Source organism: Oryzias latipes, chromosome 2, assembly GCF_002234675.1.
Source record: "Oryzias latipes chromosome 2, ASM223467v1".
Lineage (NCBI taxonomy): Eukaryota > Metazoa > Chordata > Actinopteri > Beloniformes > Adrianichthyidae > Oryzias > Oryzias latipes.
In genome coordinates, this window is record NC_019860.2 from 23,885,704 (window position 1) to 23,902,555 (window position 16,852).

The following is a 16,852-nucleotide window of genomic DNA, read 5'->3' on the forward strand; positions in this document are numbered from 1 at the left end:
TTTATCTCCATGGCAACCATTTAAGTTTTTGGTCACCTATGAGTGGCAAACAGGTCTATGTCATTTTTAGAAGAATCTGCTAAAGTTAATTTTTGGATTTCCTTAGCAACGGAGGTTATTTGCTAACCCACATTCCTACTGAGTTCCTATTGTGCGCCATATTGTTTTGGTCAGCTTTAGTCAGGGATTTATATACTAAATGTTCACAATATTCCAGTAAAAAATATGCAAACAACTGGGAAATGTCACTTTTGTGAGCTCGCCACGCTAACATCGTTCAAAATTTACTTCTAACTTCAACTTCTCCTTAGGAGAAGCTGTGAGCCGTATCCAGAGGTCAGAGGTCAGTGGAACTTCGGTTGTAGACCTGACCTGGCAGCATGTGTGTGAATATCGCTCAAAGTTTAAAGAAAGTTTATCTATATTAAAGATTTAACACTTTCTGACTTTATTTTGAAAGAAAACTGGATTTTTGTTTTTGAAATACAGAATTATCTGTATTTTTATCACATATTATTTGTAATAAACAATTTCAGATTTTATGTACAGAAAAGTTTTAGAATACAAAAATAAAATACAGCTTTTATTTTGAAAATAAATGTGCAACGGGCTACGAAAAGCTGCAAAAATACCACTGGAATAATCTCTGTATCATAAAACTATAAACTTCATCTCATCCAGGTTTTTAGTGACAAAACATTTAGAGAGAAGCAAAAAAAAAAGGGAAATAAAAGCAAACGAGGCAGACGAAGACGTTTCTCACCTGAACCTGAAGGAGGAGCCTCTGGTGAAGAGGATGGGTTTGGGTTTGGGTTTGGGTTCCTCGAACAGCCGGAAGAAGGCGTGGTACTCCACGCAGATCTTCCAGAACACCTTACAGCAGTCCCGGCTGGCCATGGCGAACTCAAGCGTGTCGTGGTGAGCGCTTTGCTGTGGGACAAATCCCTACGGTCAGTCTGAGGAGCAGAGGGGTCCGGAAGAACGGTTCTGGGCGGGACTCACGGCCGGGTCGGCTCTCAGCTTGATCAGGAAGCGCTTGCGCTTGAAACTCAGCTTGCGGATCTTGGCCCAGTTGAAGGCGTTGATTTTTGTGTGGTTCTGAGAACACAGACGGGAGTTCTGTTAACGTCCAGCAGCAGAACATCTGACCGGTCCATCACAGAACCAGAACCTGGTGTGTTAGAAACCTCTGCATCTCTGCCCGTGGACATCAGTGAATCTCCAGACAGAGTTTAGGCCGTCTGAGATAAACGTGCTCACCTGGAAGACCAGCACGCCGGTGTGCGCCACGGACAGGCTGAGGTGGCTGCCCTCGCGGTCCTTCGCCGGGTGCAGGCGCACGCCGTACATCTCCAGCCGCCGCGCGATCTCCAGCAGCTGGTAGTCCGACTCCGCCGGGGTCTGGCCGCTGGGACCGGACAAGAGCGACAAAACCCTTTCAGTCTGGTTACCAAGGCAACGGCCGCAGTGAGAGTTTTTCTCGGTTTGAAGGGAGTTTTATCAGGAATCTGACACGACGCGCGTTTTTGTTTCCCCACTAAATCCTGAAGCAGCTTCCTGTTTCCTGAATGGAGCGGCTGAATTGGCCACTTCCTTCCTGTGCTGGCAGCGGGGCGAGCAGCGGCAGGCCCGCGGGACTCAAACCTTTGCTTTTGTTTTGATCTCTTATCGGACTGTGAAGGGGGGGTGGGGGGTGGAAACGAAGGCCTCTGCTGACAGAGTGATGATGGGAAAGAGCACGGCCGTGGTCCCTGTGGGACCGACTTTCTGGGTGGTGGAAGCAATTGTGCGAGGGGGCGTGGCCGTAAACGCACGCAGGAATTCCCAGAAAATCCACCCGGTTCCGCAGAGACGGAACTTTGGAGAAGAATTACGACTTTTTGAAAGTACCGAAAACAGCAGCTGGTTTACGAGTGACGGGAAAAACCAAAGGGTTTGACCTTCAGGACGCTGTGCTGACGTCTGAACGCCGTGACTCACGCGTGTTTGCGGTGGCACTCCATGATGTTGTCCCGGATGGCGTCCTGGTCCGGCAGGTACTTGTTGTGCAGGAGGTGCTGCCAGCTCTGCGTCTCATCGAAGTCTCCGATCTCGGCTGAAGACGGAGGAAGAAGAAGATGTTAGGTGACGGCGCTCCACGTCTCATTCCTTCCATCTGCCCCGCTCCAGCAGCACGAACTGCCCCCCACAGGGGCATCAGCGCCTGCAGATGCACGCACCGGCGGTTGCCGTGACAACCAGCCAATATTCCCCCTGCATGCTGTGCAGCCGTCTGCCACTCGTCTGCCAGCCCTGGCCTCATGCACACGCGGCGCCGAAAACAAAGACCGTCAGCGATCACGGTGAAGGAGTTAATTCTACTTTGACTTCCAGGTTGAAGCTCATTAAAGACGATTTACATGAAGCCAGACGCAGTTCAGGCCGCAGGTTTCATGCCGCTCCAAACTCTGTGATATAACAGATAATAGAAGACCCAAAGTGGCGCAGATTGTCCTTTGTTTGTTTGTTTGCAAGCACTGAGCCGACGCCCCCTGGAATTTTGCGCCCCAGACAATCGCCCAATATGCCCCATGCCTAAAATCGCTACTGCACCAGGGGCTTGCTGCATACATGACGGAGTCCACTTTGACTTTACAGCAAAACCAGCCGACAGAATCAAACCAGAACCCTTTTCCCCCTAGTGGCTGACCTGTGTAAGAACACCTGTGGTGCAGGTGAGCCAAACGGTTTTCTGACCAGCAGGTTAGCCTCAAATCCTCCACAGTGTTCGTTTACGGTGAGCTTCTATGAACTGGACGGTGAATTCGGTGAGTCATCTTAACGAGCTTCAGAGCGAGTTCTAAACCAGAGAACGCAGACGGCCCGGCTCCACGAGGAGACGGAACAGGAGGTCCAGGAGGTCGGCGGGCTTCGCTGAAACTCACACTGGATGATGTGGGACACCATGAGGGCGGCGCTGGAGTCGTTGCAGATGAGGCGACCGCAGGCCAGGTCACGCTTGATCTGCAGGGCGAACAGATACCTGAAGACGTGAGGAGAAACGTGAGAAGATCAAAAAACATCGGCCAACCCAAAGACAGAACAACAAGCGATCCGATTTCAGATAAAATAAAACAGCTTTATTTGGATGTAAACATTTACTATTTTATCTATAAATTTCTGTCTTTGCTCCGTTTAAATCACCGCTTTTTAATCAAACTACATTGGTTTTGGGAGAATGTTAGCAAAAATAATGTTTTTCTGTCAATGAAAGGACCATTTTTCCTTCATTGATTTTAGTTTTTGATCATAAAAGAAAAACGGAAAGAAAAAGATGTTTTTAAACCTGATCTGACACTAAATGAACAGATTCTGATCCAGATCAGATCCAGCGGTTCTGTTTGGACTTAGTGGTTTTAACATAAAGTTTCCTAAACTTAAAAGAAATATTAACAATTACAAAACTTTGACGAAATACTAAAAACCTAAAACAGTTTGTAAATGAAAACAAGAGTTTATTAATAAAAAGCTTGGAGCCCATTGGCCACGAGGACAGGACAGGCATTGGCTGACAGAAGTTATGCGTTGTGTCTGAATTCCTTCACTATATCGTGCGTTCGCCATTCTGCAGGGCCGTCCCAATCCATAATTTTAAAGTCAAGGGCGCTAGAAAATTCCCAGAAGTCTCTGCGACAAATCAGTGAGCATCGATGCTTACTAGATCGGCAAATATAGACCATAATGCATTGCGTTTGTGTATTAAAAAACTGTTTAAAGGTTTTTTTTTTATTTAATAAACCATCAAGGTTTTCATCTTTAGAAACACATAAATATTTGTCATAAAACGCTCACATTGATGTGATTTTCCTCTTTGCAAAAAAAACAACAAAATTGTTGATTTTGAACATTCTGAATTAAAACTTAGGATAAGAAAATAAACAAACAAATGAAAAAACTAAACAGATTTTATTTGGAAACAGATTTATTGTTTTTTTTATTCAAATTTTCTTCAAAATCTATAATCCTTTTTTTTAAATTCCCACTTCTTCTTTTCAGATTTCCAGTATTTTTTAGTTTTAGTTTTTTCAACTTTAAACAGTTTTTTAAAGTTTCCGTTAGCCCTGCAGAATCCGTGACGTCCTTCAGAAACCCTCTTTGGGCTAATCAATGTCTGCTGATTTAAAGAAAATAAAGTCCTAATAAAAATCAGTCCCCTTATTTATATTTAACGTCCTGTTTTCAGGGTTTCTGCCACATTTATTGAGCTGCTGAAAAATTCAAATGAATGAACCTCTTCGGTAAAAGTGGTTTGAACCGTCTTTAGCGTCAAAAATGCACGAATTCCTCTGCAGACTCGGTCATATTCAGACTTTAGTGAATTCTGTAGTCTGCAGGTCTCATCGGCAGCAGAAACCTGGCCTAAAACTCCAAACGAGAAGAGAAATGCATGCTGGGAGGGGTTTCTGCTCATTACCAGCCCGTGCAGCTGGGCAGAGGAGAAGCTCGGCTTCATGGGAAAAAAAAAACAAACCATGTGGGAGGAGGACAAACAAACGCAGACTTAAGGAAACACAGAGTTCAGATGATTTAGTCTCTGAAAGTGAAAAACTAAGCGGGGTTTTTTTTGAGGAGCGTCTCTTTTTAGCAGCTTTTATGGTTCCTAAATGACAGAGCAGCACTCTACAGCTTTACATGAAACCCCTGAGGAGTTCCAGGACGTACCGGGTCAACTCCTCCATGAGCTGCGTGTGGTCAGGAGGGAAGAACTTCACCACGAAGCGAAGGATGGTGTTTTTAGGCCCTGCGGACAGACAGGAAAAAGGGGGAGGAGCTAAAGGGAAAACCGAAGGATGCGGCAAAGTTTCCGTCCCGTTAAATCAGACGCATCGCCGCAAGAGGAAGGAAAACTCAGACAAGCGGTCAGAGGGGAGTCACTCACGGCGGATCTGCTTGAGCGTGGGCTTCAGGAGGTCCAGCCAGACCTGAGGAAAGAGCAGAAGCGGGAGCCATAGATCAGCTTTCATCTACGTCTGCAGAATCTGAGCGTCTGGACCTTACGGTTCCAGCTGACGGCCAAAGGAAAACCGTCACTAAACACGTTTAAAATCGATGCTACGGCTCCTTCATTCAGGTGAACGTTTGGGTTTGGCAGCAGCTCGGATTTCTCTGCTGCGAGGCGACAAAACAAGCTCCTGCAGACAATAAAAGACAGCCGCCCGCCATCTGTTACGACTTAAGTGCAGCCATGCAGACCTGCAGCTGCAGACACACCCATGCATTACACAGCAGGTCTGCAGACGCCTCCTTCAGCAGCTTCACGGAGCTGCGTCTCCTCCTTACCGTCATCTTCCGGTGATCCTGGTACTCCAGTCCGAAGTAGTCCGCCTCCGTCAGGTTAAGGTGAGCACAGACCAGGTCAAAGAGGCCCTTACCAGGTGACCGTTGCTGCAGGAGAAGAAGAAGAAGAAGAAGATCAGCTGAGCTTTGGTTCTTCTGGACGTCATCTCTGATGGGGAGCTGGAGGTCAGGGATCAGCTGGTGCAGTTCTGCAGTCTGCTGCTGTTCTTTAGTAAGGAGGATCCACCTCAGTCTACAGCTCTGCTTCCAACAAACAAACACCCAAAAAACCAGATCCGTTTAGGAAACTCTACAGTCTCCATGAGATTTCCTGCTCTGGAATGAACGTCCAGCTCCGTAAAAACGCCGGGACACAAACATGTACTGCAAATATTTAGGAAATTGGATTAAATATTGTGTTTTTCCAGCTAAAGGTTAAATGAATTTCCTCAGCCGGTAAAAAGTGATGGAGAGGAGAAGGAAAGAATGAGAGATGAAGATAAACTTTGACCCCAAAGACGTGGATTTGGCAGAAAGCGGCAAATAAAAAGGAAGAATTGTCATCATAAAACAACAACTTTTGTTTTTTTTTTTAGACATGAGGCAAAGGTCTGTAGTTCTGCTCCGTGGACGGAGCTCCAAATCTGCAATTTCCTCCACAAACAGCAGCTCCTTCTCCAATAACCAGGCAGCCTCACACTGGACCCCTTATTGAAGTAATAACGGTCCGAGGAATGCAGACGGGAAGCTCTGCAGCCTCAAATGTCCGCCTTCCTTAGGATAACACAGGAGTTCAACCTCCTCCAGTCCAGCTGCAGGAGCAAAACCGTCACCAAACCAGATCTGCAGGCTCCTCTGGAACCCAAAAACCCGGCCGGTCTGACCGTCAGACTGGAGGCCTTCTGCCGTCAAGCCTGAACTGGTTGTGGGCAGAGTATCAGCCTGAGTTCATTCCTGCTCTGTTTTGGAAAGTCAGAGCTTTCTTTCTGGATCAACAACGTTCCCGTCAAAATACCAAAACACGTCCCGCCGGCCTCGATCCGTCCCTGTCTCTTTAAGGATCGCAGAGGAGGTCCAGTCGGCTCTTATCAAACACCTGGAGGGTCGTAAAACGGAGACACGAGGCAGGAAATGACGTCATGGTCAAATAAAACTCTGTACCTGCAGATGAACTCAGATGACCTCGATTATAATGTTTATGGCAGTCAACCTATCTGAAGCTGATTCAACCCCAAACCACCGAAAAACCAGGTGCAGTTCACCGACTAACCTCTAGGGGCTTAAAGGCCGTGTCCCACAGCCGCTACGTACATTTAGCGCACAGATTGTATGGATGAAAATTGGTCATATGTGAATGTATACGTGGAAAAAGGGAGAAAAGTTGTGAAAATTTCACAGATGTATCAGGAATGAACCACGTTAAAATTACAGAAGAAGTACAAATAAACTACGCAAAGAACACGCAAACCAACGTACAACATGAACCGCGTGATTATTCTGCTGTTAATATGCAAATTATTAGTGATTTGTGCGTCAATTAACTAATTTGAATGTGATATGTGTGCCGTATACGAGATATAAAAGATATACATCGGTGCTTCGAAAATGAAAAGTGATTCAGACATACAAAGAACGCAAAGATCACGCATAATTGCATAAAATGTACATAATAATTACTGGAAATACTCGTAAACTGCGTAACCCAATTATCACGAAAGACCAACATTTCATACGTGGAAGATGCGCATAAAGTACGTAGCGGCTGTGGGACGCAGGCTTAACTGAATTACTTCCGGTTCTAATCGAATGAAGTCAACTCAGTCACCATTTTGACACGATACAGACGCCGCCATGTTGGAGCCAGAAGTCACCCTTACTGTACTTCCAAACAGGAAGTACAGTAAGGGGGACTTCTGTACAGGAAGTACAGAAGTCCCCCTTACTGTACTTCCTGTTTGGAACGCCAGGGGGCGAAGCTACTCATTCCACTTCTCTGCAGTTTAAGCAGCATTTTAAACATTATTTTCAGGGTTATCATGACAACCAATCTGTGTTAAGGCACAGTGGGGCGTAGCCTGAGGATGTAAAGGTGAAGAGACGTGATGTCATTTCCTGTTGAACTTGAGGCATTTCAATTCTTTGCCTCTCATGAGAACATCTGTGGCTCTTCGTGTTCTTCCAGAGGAACAAAGAACACAAAACATCATGTGATGATGGGCTTTATCTGATGAAGACTTCTAGTTTAGTGTCTCCTTTAGAGATGAAAGAAAAGAAGAAGAAAGAATTCAAGTTTTTATTATAACAAACTAAAGTTTCTAAAAAAAAGTCTCCATGTTGGCATGAGAGTCCAGACTGACGTTCTTTCTTTTCAAACACAAACGTTCCTTTCAGTAACGTCCATCAATGAGGCTCTCCGAGTCCACCAAAAACATCACATTACGCATGTGCACACACACGTGCACACACACACATTAGATTCTATCAGAGTGGAGTTTCAGAATCAGTAGATCCTGGATTTGTTTCCAGACAGAACTCCAGTTTGTTCTGGACATTTATGCATATTTATAGCAGGTTCTACAGTCTGGTGATGAGGCCACGGAGAAGAAATAACAACCAGTTAGGAACATGGAAAACCATTCTGAGTCAGCCTGCAGAAGCCCCTCCCCTTTTCTCCACACCTCTCAGAAGACGGTCCAGAGTGGTTTTTAGGGGAACCGAGGCACAAATTATAGGCTGAATGTCACCACAGAGGATAGAAATATCCATGACGGTCCAAATCAACTCCTAAACTTCCTCAGCAGCGCGGTCAGAGGGGCCTTCACCACATCTCCTGCAGAGCACAGACGGACCACCAGAACACCTGCTGGACCAGCACAGAGGGACCACCAGAACACCTGCTGGACCAGCACAGAGGGACCACCAGAACACCTGCTGGACCAGCACAGAGGGACCACCAGAACACCTGCTGGACCAGCACAGATGGACCACCAGAACACCTGCTGGACCAGCACAGATGGACCACCAGAACACCTGCTAGACCAGCACAGACGCACCACCAGAACACTTGCACCAGAACACTTGCGGGACCAGCACAGACCGCTGACCCTTCAGCAGCGTTACTGAAGGAGGGCAGGAGGGCTTCATTCAACAGCTTCTCTAAAGGGGGTGGGGGGTGGATCTGTGTCTTTTTCCACAACAACCCCCCCCCCCCCCCACTCCCTCACAGGAGCCCTTTCCCTTTCTGCCCCGCCCCCCCTCACGGAGGACAGCACAGTCAGAACTCTGCAGGTCTTAATCTGAGTTGCTACCCAAACGCCCACATGCACGCTCACGTGCATGGACATTTCCCCATCACAAATGATTGATGAGCCCCCCCCCGAAGGAAACCCAAATGTTTCCGATTTCTGCATGAAGACGAGCAGAGACTACAGCAGATTGAAAGGAGGCCGGTTCCGATTGGCTGTTCCGTGTGGGAACCCCTCTGCTGTTCCAGTTCTCCAACAAAAGCCCGGCTGTGAAGAACCGCAGAGGATGATGCAATAGCTGGCATGGCTGCTTCATTCCTGAGGTCCAGGACCTCAAAGAGAGGATTCAGACTGTGGGCTAACGCTCCTCTCTGCGGTTTTTCCAGCAGCTTCTTCAAATCTCTCAAACAGACGGTTGATGATGTGTTCAACAAAAGATGAAGATGGATTTCTCAACTTGACTTCATTTTCTCCAGAAATCAGAGCCTTGGCCTTCCCGCAAACGGACAAGTGGGCCGGGCACAAAACGTTTTTTTTCCGTTCAACTGCCAATCAAAACTTTAGCAGTAGCACTTTGACAACAAAAAAGTATCCCGGAAGGTGGTCTACATGAGTGAGGAAGAGGACAGCATCATCACCGTAGAGCAGGGGTCGGGAACCTATGGCTCTCGAGCCATATATGGCTCTTTTGATGGTCACATGTGGCTCGCAGACAAATCTTTAATTATACTTTTTTTTTCTTCATTAGACCAGTCATTCTCGGGCGCGATGCGATGCCAGAGGCGCGCAGTAGTAGCAGTGCTTAGAGAGAAAAATCTACGCCATCGCTATCAGTTTACTATTATCTATTATTATTATTAGTTTGTACCAGCCGGACCCCTGTGAATTGCCGTGCCTAAAACTGCGCGCTCCCGTCTCTGAGGAAGAGCGCAAAGTTGCGGGGACGGGATGTGTGAGGAAGAAAGCAGAGGGTGGGGGGGGGGCAGGCAGCAGGTGAATCGCGCAGGGATTGTAAAAACGTAAAACCCACTGCCCGTCACTCACTGCAGTGTGAGTATGTGTTTGGCTCCACATTTGCATGTGATCAGTCTTTCTCACATCTACAGAACATTCAGACCTACGATCACGTTTAAAGTCTCAACGTCTGCATGAAGCAGAAACTCACCACGTATCAACCAGACTAGACCATCAGCAGAACTACCACGAGAAATACTCATCATTTATCAGCAACAGCATAACAATATTATTAAAAAGAATCCACAGACTTATTGTACTTTAAAAATTTTGAAATTACATCAAATGCACACATTCAGTTGAATATTTAGTTTTAAACATATTGTAGCGGACTGAGTTTAACTTGGCTGTTGGGCCGCGTTAAAAGTTCTGGAGTTCATTGAACGCATCAAGCAGAGATCTGATTGGCCCTCAGTTCTGTCGCTCAGCCTGTTGTTAGGTAGTTTGGACCAATGGGGTTCAGCTATGGGCCGAATAAAGCAAAATGGGAGGGCTGGAGCGGGAGCAGGGGAATATAAAGTTGGGAGAAGCGCTCTCGTCTCGGCGGGAGAGATTCAGGAGTTGCTGAATTGATTGTACGGCGTTTGTTGTGGTCTACAGTAACCAGAATAAAGAACCTTAAAAGAGGTTAAGTCTCCGTGCCTCAATGTGGGAAAGGGACACTACATTTTTGTATGGCTCTTTGGAAAATACATTTAAGAATTTGTGGCGTTTATGGCTCTCTCGGCCAAAAAGGTTCCCGACCCCTGCTGTAGAGTAAATGTGAAGAAACTGGATTTTCTAGAAAGGACTGTATTTGTGTTAGTTCGTAACCCCGTCAGTTTCTTACACACAGAAATAATGAATAACGACTCAGAGACAGTTACTTATCTTTTGTAGATTTACTCCGCACAAGGACCACAGATTTGTACGCAGGGTTACAGACAGATGAACAAGATGCATTCAAAGTCTGAACAAAGGGGTTCAGAAAAAGGCCTGGCATATATACCTTGCATTTGCATATTCAGAACCTCATCCGATGGATCATGGTGTGAAAAACACACCCACAGACTGTTGCAGGCTAGATGCTCGAAGGTCAGAGCAGCTAAAGTGTCAGATCTCTTGCAGACATTTGCCAGAACGCATACACCAGAACACACAAAGATGAAAAGGGAGGATGTTAAAGGAATGTTTGCGAGACAATAGTCTTGGCTGTGCTCTGTCTGGAGTGTAATATAATTTTGAGATGATAATACATAGTAAATCGAGGTTAAGCCATTAATGTAATAAAAGGTAAAAGTTAGTTTAACAAAATGAAAAAGGGAGTTTCTAACTATTCTGTTTCTAATCATTCCTAACAGTAAAGCTACAGCGTCTCAGGGAAGTTCCTTTCCATAAATTACCTGCAATAAGTCTCCATCTTTATTTTTTAGAATCATTCTAGATTTTTTAAAGCTGTGAAACTCTTCACTTGATCCAGTTTAAAGTCTCACAGTTCGTAGAAAGAAAAATCCAGTTTAATAGAAGGAAAAGCGAAGATCAGACCAGAGGATTTGTAGATCTTTCCAGCGAGACCATGAAAGGTAAACTCGATAGAGCAAAGAAGAGATCCGGAAGATTTTAGGGAAAACAAATTAAGTGACGAGCAAATGAAGCCTCGTGAAGCTTTGAGGCTTCATTCCACAAAATCTGGTGTGTGTAGAGAAAAAGTGAATCCAGGAAAACTTCTACACCCTTTTGTCTGTGCTTTGATTTAACAAGGCAAGACACCGAACACACAGAGACACACATACACAAAAATGCACACAAACACACACACATGCGCGTAGAAACAGAAAAAGAGACACAAATAGCACGAACACAAATGAAACACACACATAGTTATATACAGACACAGAAACACAAGAGCACATGCACATAGAAACGTGCGCACACACAAAAAATGCCCACAAAAAAACACACACATAGAAGCACCCAGACACACACAAAAAGTAACATTCACAATCGCACACAGAGATAAACACGTAGAAAAACCCAAACACAGAAAAAAAAAAAAAAAAACAGAAATACACACACAATGACAGAAGAGCACACACACATATAGAAACAGGAAAACACAAACACAAAAAGAGACACAGACACACACACAAACAGAAATACACAAAGTCACAAGAGCACACACACATATAGAAACATGAAAACACAAAAAGAGACACACACACACAAAAACAGAAATGCACACACATGGAAACACATACACACAAAAAGAAACACACAAAAACAATCACACACAAAAATGCGCGCGCACACACACAAAGTAAAAATCAACAACACAGAAACACGCAAACACACTGAAAGCAAACGTAAAGGGGCTGCAGGGAAACGAGGGTTTGACACGGTTTCTGAAACGTCAGGAGTTCCCAGAATCCTCTCTGTCAACTCAGACGTCTCCAGTGGAAGCAGATGACGTTCCTAACCTTCCACATCATGATCCAGCACCAAACTAAAATGTGCTTCTGCTTCTGCTGAAGATGTTAAATCCTCAAAACCGTAACAGAGAACAGAGGAGTTGGCACGCATCATGAACGCCATGCAAATGAGTTCAAGGCCGCATGAAACGGCCCCCCGGGGTCCGTCTAAAGAGGGTCATTATGGGCTTCTGTGAAGATCTGAGCAGGGAGTTGGGCTGTGGATGATGGATGAAGGCCTGTCAGAGCCGACACCTCCAGCGTCTTCCTCACATCCAAGCCTGGGAGCTGCAGAACCAGGAAGAAGAGAACTTCTTATCTGGTTTCCCCGTCTGCCTTCAGACTAAATCTTAGCGATAAACTCGTCTGTATCTGACAAGCGGAGCGTCCAACCAGCCGTCTGCCTGTAGAAGAGCCCCACAGACAGACAGGAGCGCCATCACGTGCATTTCTGTCCCCCTCTGGGAAACGCGCCACGCGGCGAGCAATCAAACGCAGGAGGAACCGCTTTCATGTCCCTTTGTACGACTGCAGATTTAATTCAGATGTTTGTCTCATTTTGGAAGAAAACTGTGATGCAATCCTCTCCAGACCACACAGGAAGTTGAAAACAAGAAGCTTTAACCCGCAGCTTTCCCTCAAACTGATGTGTTCAAGTATTCATTCATGGATTTGGTTGGTTTGGTTTATTTCAATCAATTCTCTGCAAAAAACAAAGGAAAAGGCAATAACATTCAAGCTGGAAGCGGCGTCGTATGGCCGACCCGCCGCCGCCCTTGCTGCCTCCTTTGATTCGCCTTCACTAGCTGCTACTATCAGCTGCTACACGCCCTTTCTGTTGGTTTTATCGCCATAGCAACCATTTTACTTTTCAGTCTCCCGAGTGTGACGAACAGGTCGATGCCATTTTTAGAAGAATCTGCAATAGTACATGTTTGAATTCCCCTTGGCAACGGATGTTTTTAGTTGATCACGGCCACGTTCAAAGCCAGAGATTCAGGTGTTTCACTTTATGTGCGAGCTCGCCGCACTGGCAACATTTTTCCCATTGATGCTCGAGGAGTTAGGAAGGGATAGATCGAGAGAGTTGACATTTGTAGAAGGTACTAAAGAGGATTTTTTTTGGGTGGGAGAAATGAAGGACGGTCCTGAGGTCAAAGGTCAATGAAACTTTGGCTGTGGGTATGGACCTGACCTGGCGGGGTGTGTGTGAAATGTTGTGACGATCGCACAAACAAAAGTTTTCAATTTCCATATTGTAGGAAGATGTGAAAAATTGCCAAAGCGTAGCTCTTGTGGCCATCCCATAATAATTTGAAAACTTCCTTTGGAATTTTGGTTCACTACTGGATTTTGAAATATTTCTTTCGAGCCCCGTTTGTTTTAGTATAACATTTTTTTAACTCGCTGTGATGTCATCGTTTTTTTTTGCGTCATGACATCATCAAGCATTCCATAATATTTCCTGGAGGACTTGCCAGTCCATCCCATAACGTCATCGATGAAGCAGAGCCATCATCCTTGATGCCTGATGCCACACAAACACACAATGGAGAGACGCACAATCTGATCGCACAACAAAGCCTTTGAAGCTGGGGGGGGGGGGTCGAACTCCCGCTGCTTCGGTCCCTCTGCCGGAGGCTTACGGAGATTAAGGTCAAACGTGCCGGCGGGCGGGACGACCACAATCAACACAGGAAGGAGAAAATTCAACTCGAAAGAAGCCTTCAGGTTTTTCAGAATAAAAGCATCACAGGAGTAAAGGAGATTTAGTTTGTTTATTTTTGAATAATCCCAAAATATACTTTTAATAAACCGATATGAGCATGTCCAACTTTATGCACAAAAACAAATCTTTAAAATGTTGAAAAATAGAGTAACTAAACTTAAACTTCCAAAATAAAAGTATTTTTCCATCAGGTTTTTCCAGAATTTGGGATTTTTTCCCATCAATCACTTCTGAAACCTTCACCTGACCAGATTACCTCTTTGTATTTCCTGTTTCTAATCTGGATTATTCATCCCAAACACACCTGAGTGAAGCAGCAAAGCAGACTTCTATTTAGCTCTACCGATCTCCCTCTCTGAGCTGAGGGTTCGTCATAACGGCGCTAAAAGTGAAACACCAGACGGATCTGGTTTCCAGGACTTCCTCTGTGCCGTCAAACTCCTGAATGAGCTTTTGTTGTGGCGCCTCTTCAGAGTAGAACCAGTCTGACGCTTCGCCAAAGGACCGTCGCATTTCCACAGAAGCCGCTGAAGCGACCACGCAGCCACGAGGAGCGGCGTCCGTTAGCACGCACACACAAAGAGCCCCTCCCCTCAAAACTCAATAATTTAGCAGGTGAGGGGCGGGGACTGCCTTCAGGCCACATGAATAATCAAGATGAGGCTTTGACTGCCTGACAGACAGACGTGCACGCACAGAGTGTCTGCTCACAGACACTGTTCAAATCCAGAGGAACACCTCCACTCTGTGCTGAAGAGCAGAAGGTCAACATCAAAAGGTCACAAGGTCGTCTTATTTTCTAAAAGCCAAAAAGCAGAAAAGCCTCACATTCTGCTCAAGTAGAAGAATTAAACATCATCACATCAATAAGAGGTTTGCTTTTAAAAAACACTTTGTGTGTTTTACATTAACTGGATCGCCTTCTGTCATACGTTTCTTTCAAAATAAAAGCTTTCGAGCGTTTGTGATCTTTTTTGAGATAACCTTCCATGTTTCACAGATGGTTTTTTTGTTTATCATTCTGTCCCGCAGCCGTCCCGGACTGTCGTTTCTGTAATTCTTCTATGTTATTGCACCTTTGACACCCCCCCCCCCCCCCCCCAAAATAAAAATGATGACATCACAGCGGGAGAAACCGTCAAAACAATGAATGGGGCCAAAATCTTTTATGAGACTCAAATAGAATATTGCCAACAAAACCAAAACACACATGAAATTTTCAACACTAAAGTTTCTTTGACCTTTGACCTCAGGAAGAGGCCGCCATCTTGAATCTCCCCCAAAAAAGTCACCTTTAGTACCTTCTACAAATTTAATCTTCTCCTAGGAATTTTAATCTATCGCCTCTTTACTCCTCGAGCATCAACAGGAAGCTACGAAAAGTTTTAAAAACGGCGTAACCGTGGCGAGCTCGCAAGAGTGCCGTTCCCCTGTAAATATATTGTACAAATGTAACATGTGAATTCCTGGCTCAAGCTGAACAAAACGACATAACGTACAATATAATCATATCACGAATGTGGGCGTGGTTAACTGAAAACTGAAAACCTCGGATGCCAAGGAAATCCAAACGTTTTACTTTTGCCGATTCTTCTAAGAATTACATCCACCCGTCCTTCGTCCCAAGACGACCAAAAACGAAGATGGTTGCTATGGAGACGAACCTAAAGAAAAGCCGCCATTTAGAAAGAAGTGTTTTTAATTTATAAATGTATGACCAGGGTGGCGGAGGCCGCCCTCGCTGCATCCTCTTTTGAAAGGGCGGGTCAAAAGAGGATGCAGCGAGGGCGAGGGGGGGGGGGTTGGGGTGTCATCGCCTGTGTCCCATGCACAAAACCTCTCAGCAGCAGTTTAGTTTTAAATAAACTAAACTGAAACCATGGAGGACATTTGAACCACAGAGGTTTTCCAGAAGAAGTCAGCTTCAACTGCGACGGCACCTTCATCCATCACAGCCGGCCTGGAGTTTGAAGATAACAGGCTGGTTAATGAGTGGCCCGCCCGCCCACCCACTCCACCCCCCACTCCACCCCCCAGTCCAGACGGATGGGAACACGCTGTAAAGTCAACAAATGAGACACTCGTCCTCCACTTTGTCTGCATGGATGTCCAAACATGAAGGTACTCAGACACCGACAGGCTGATTCACCAACACTCCCCCCCACCCTCCCCACGCCTGGGGGGCCTGGAAGCTCCCCCAGCACAGAGACTGGATTCTTTCCTCACGTACGTCACTAATAATCCAGCGGCTGGGTTTTCCCAAGAAGCCTGCAAACTATGGAGACATGTTTATGCCACCATGATGCACAGAAACTTTCTAAGTTTTCAGAAAAAATTTTGACTGCACAAAAAAAAAAAAATGAAAACGAATGTTTAATTTTTCATTTGGAACTGATTTGGAAGGTTTTGTGTGCAACATGGTGCATAAACATTACTCCATAGCAACCTGCTGGACTTTCAGGAGCAGCCAAACAAATCCATGATGGGGGGGGGGGGGGGGGGGGGCGCATGGTCCGACACAAGGTCAGAGGTCAGACACACTTCCTGCGTGTCTCCAGGAAGTGGCGGGCGGTACTCACGGTTATCTGGAAGACCTCCTGACTGTCGTCCAGCATCTGGACCCTGATGGGCACCTGCCTCCCCGGGGGGTGCGCTGGGGGGCGCTGCCCCGGCTCCAGGGTGGACACTCCGAAGCTCTCGGGGGCGCTCAGCCTCTGTCCGGCCGTGGACGGTCTGTCGGCGGCGTCCATGTCTCACTGCTGTCGTCTGCTGGGGAGAAGGAGAGCGGGTTGATTGAAAAACATCCACCTGTGGCGGCGCCCCCTTCAGGCGTTGTGGGATTTTTCACACTCTGGCGTTTCCCCTCATTTGTGTTGGAGACGTTTTCGCGTGCCGTAACCTCAACCATAAGTCTGAGGGTGCAGACTGACAGATTTCCAGACAGCCCCCCAGGTACGGCGGCACACAGGTGGGGTTTCCAAACCCGTCCAGACGTGCCCCACAACAAAAGGATGCAACAGCGCCGTTTGAATTCCTCCCAGCGACCCTTCCCCACCTCCAAACCTCAGACGGTGAAGGAATGCGGCCTCTTCCTCTGCATT

General features: G+C 46.1%; 1 protein-coding gene across 4 annotated transcripts in view; it reads right to left on the bottom strand.

Moving 5' to 3' along the window:
- The window catches only part of LOC101170009 (FERM, ARHGEF and pleckstrin domain-containing protein 1), a 34,629-nt gene that overhangs the window by 13,829 nt on the left and 3,948 nt on the right, over window positions 1–16,852 (bottom strand). For 3 of the 4 annotated variants that reach the window (XM_023948968.1, XM_023948960.1, XM_023948964.1), the window contains exons 2-10: window positions 16,331–16,520; window positions 5,320–5,424; window positions 4,919–4,961; window positions 4,702–4,780; window positions 2,925–3,022; window positions 1,981–2,095; window positions 1,261–1,408; window positions 1,003–1,098; window positions 764–930 (exon numbers count right to left, since the gene is read on the bottom strand). In XM_023948968.1, the coding sequence (XP_023804736.1) occupies window positions 764–930; window positions 1,003–1,098; window positions 1,261–1,408; window positions 1,981–2,095; window positions 2,925–3,022; window positions 4,702–4,780; window positions 4,919–4,961; window positions 5,320–5,424; window positions 16,331–16,501 (1,022 nt within the window). In that variant the 5' untranslated portion in view covers window positions 16,502–16,520. The remainder of the gene's footprint in view (window positions 1–763; window positions 931–1,002; window positions 1,099–1,260; window positions 1,409–1,980; window positions 2,096–2,924; window positions 3,023–4,701; window positions 4,781–4,918; window positions 4,962–5,319; window positions 5,425–16,330; window positions 16,521–16,852) is intronic. The other variant, XM_023948962.1, reaches the window with a different exon arrangement.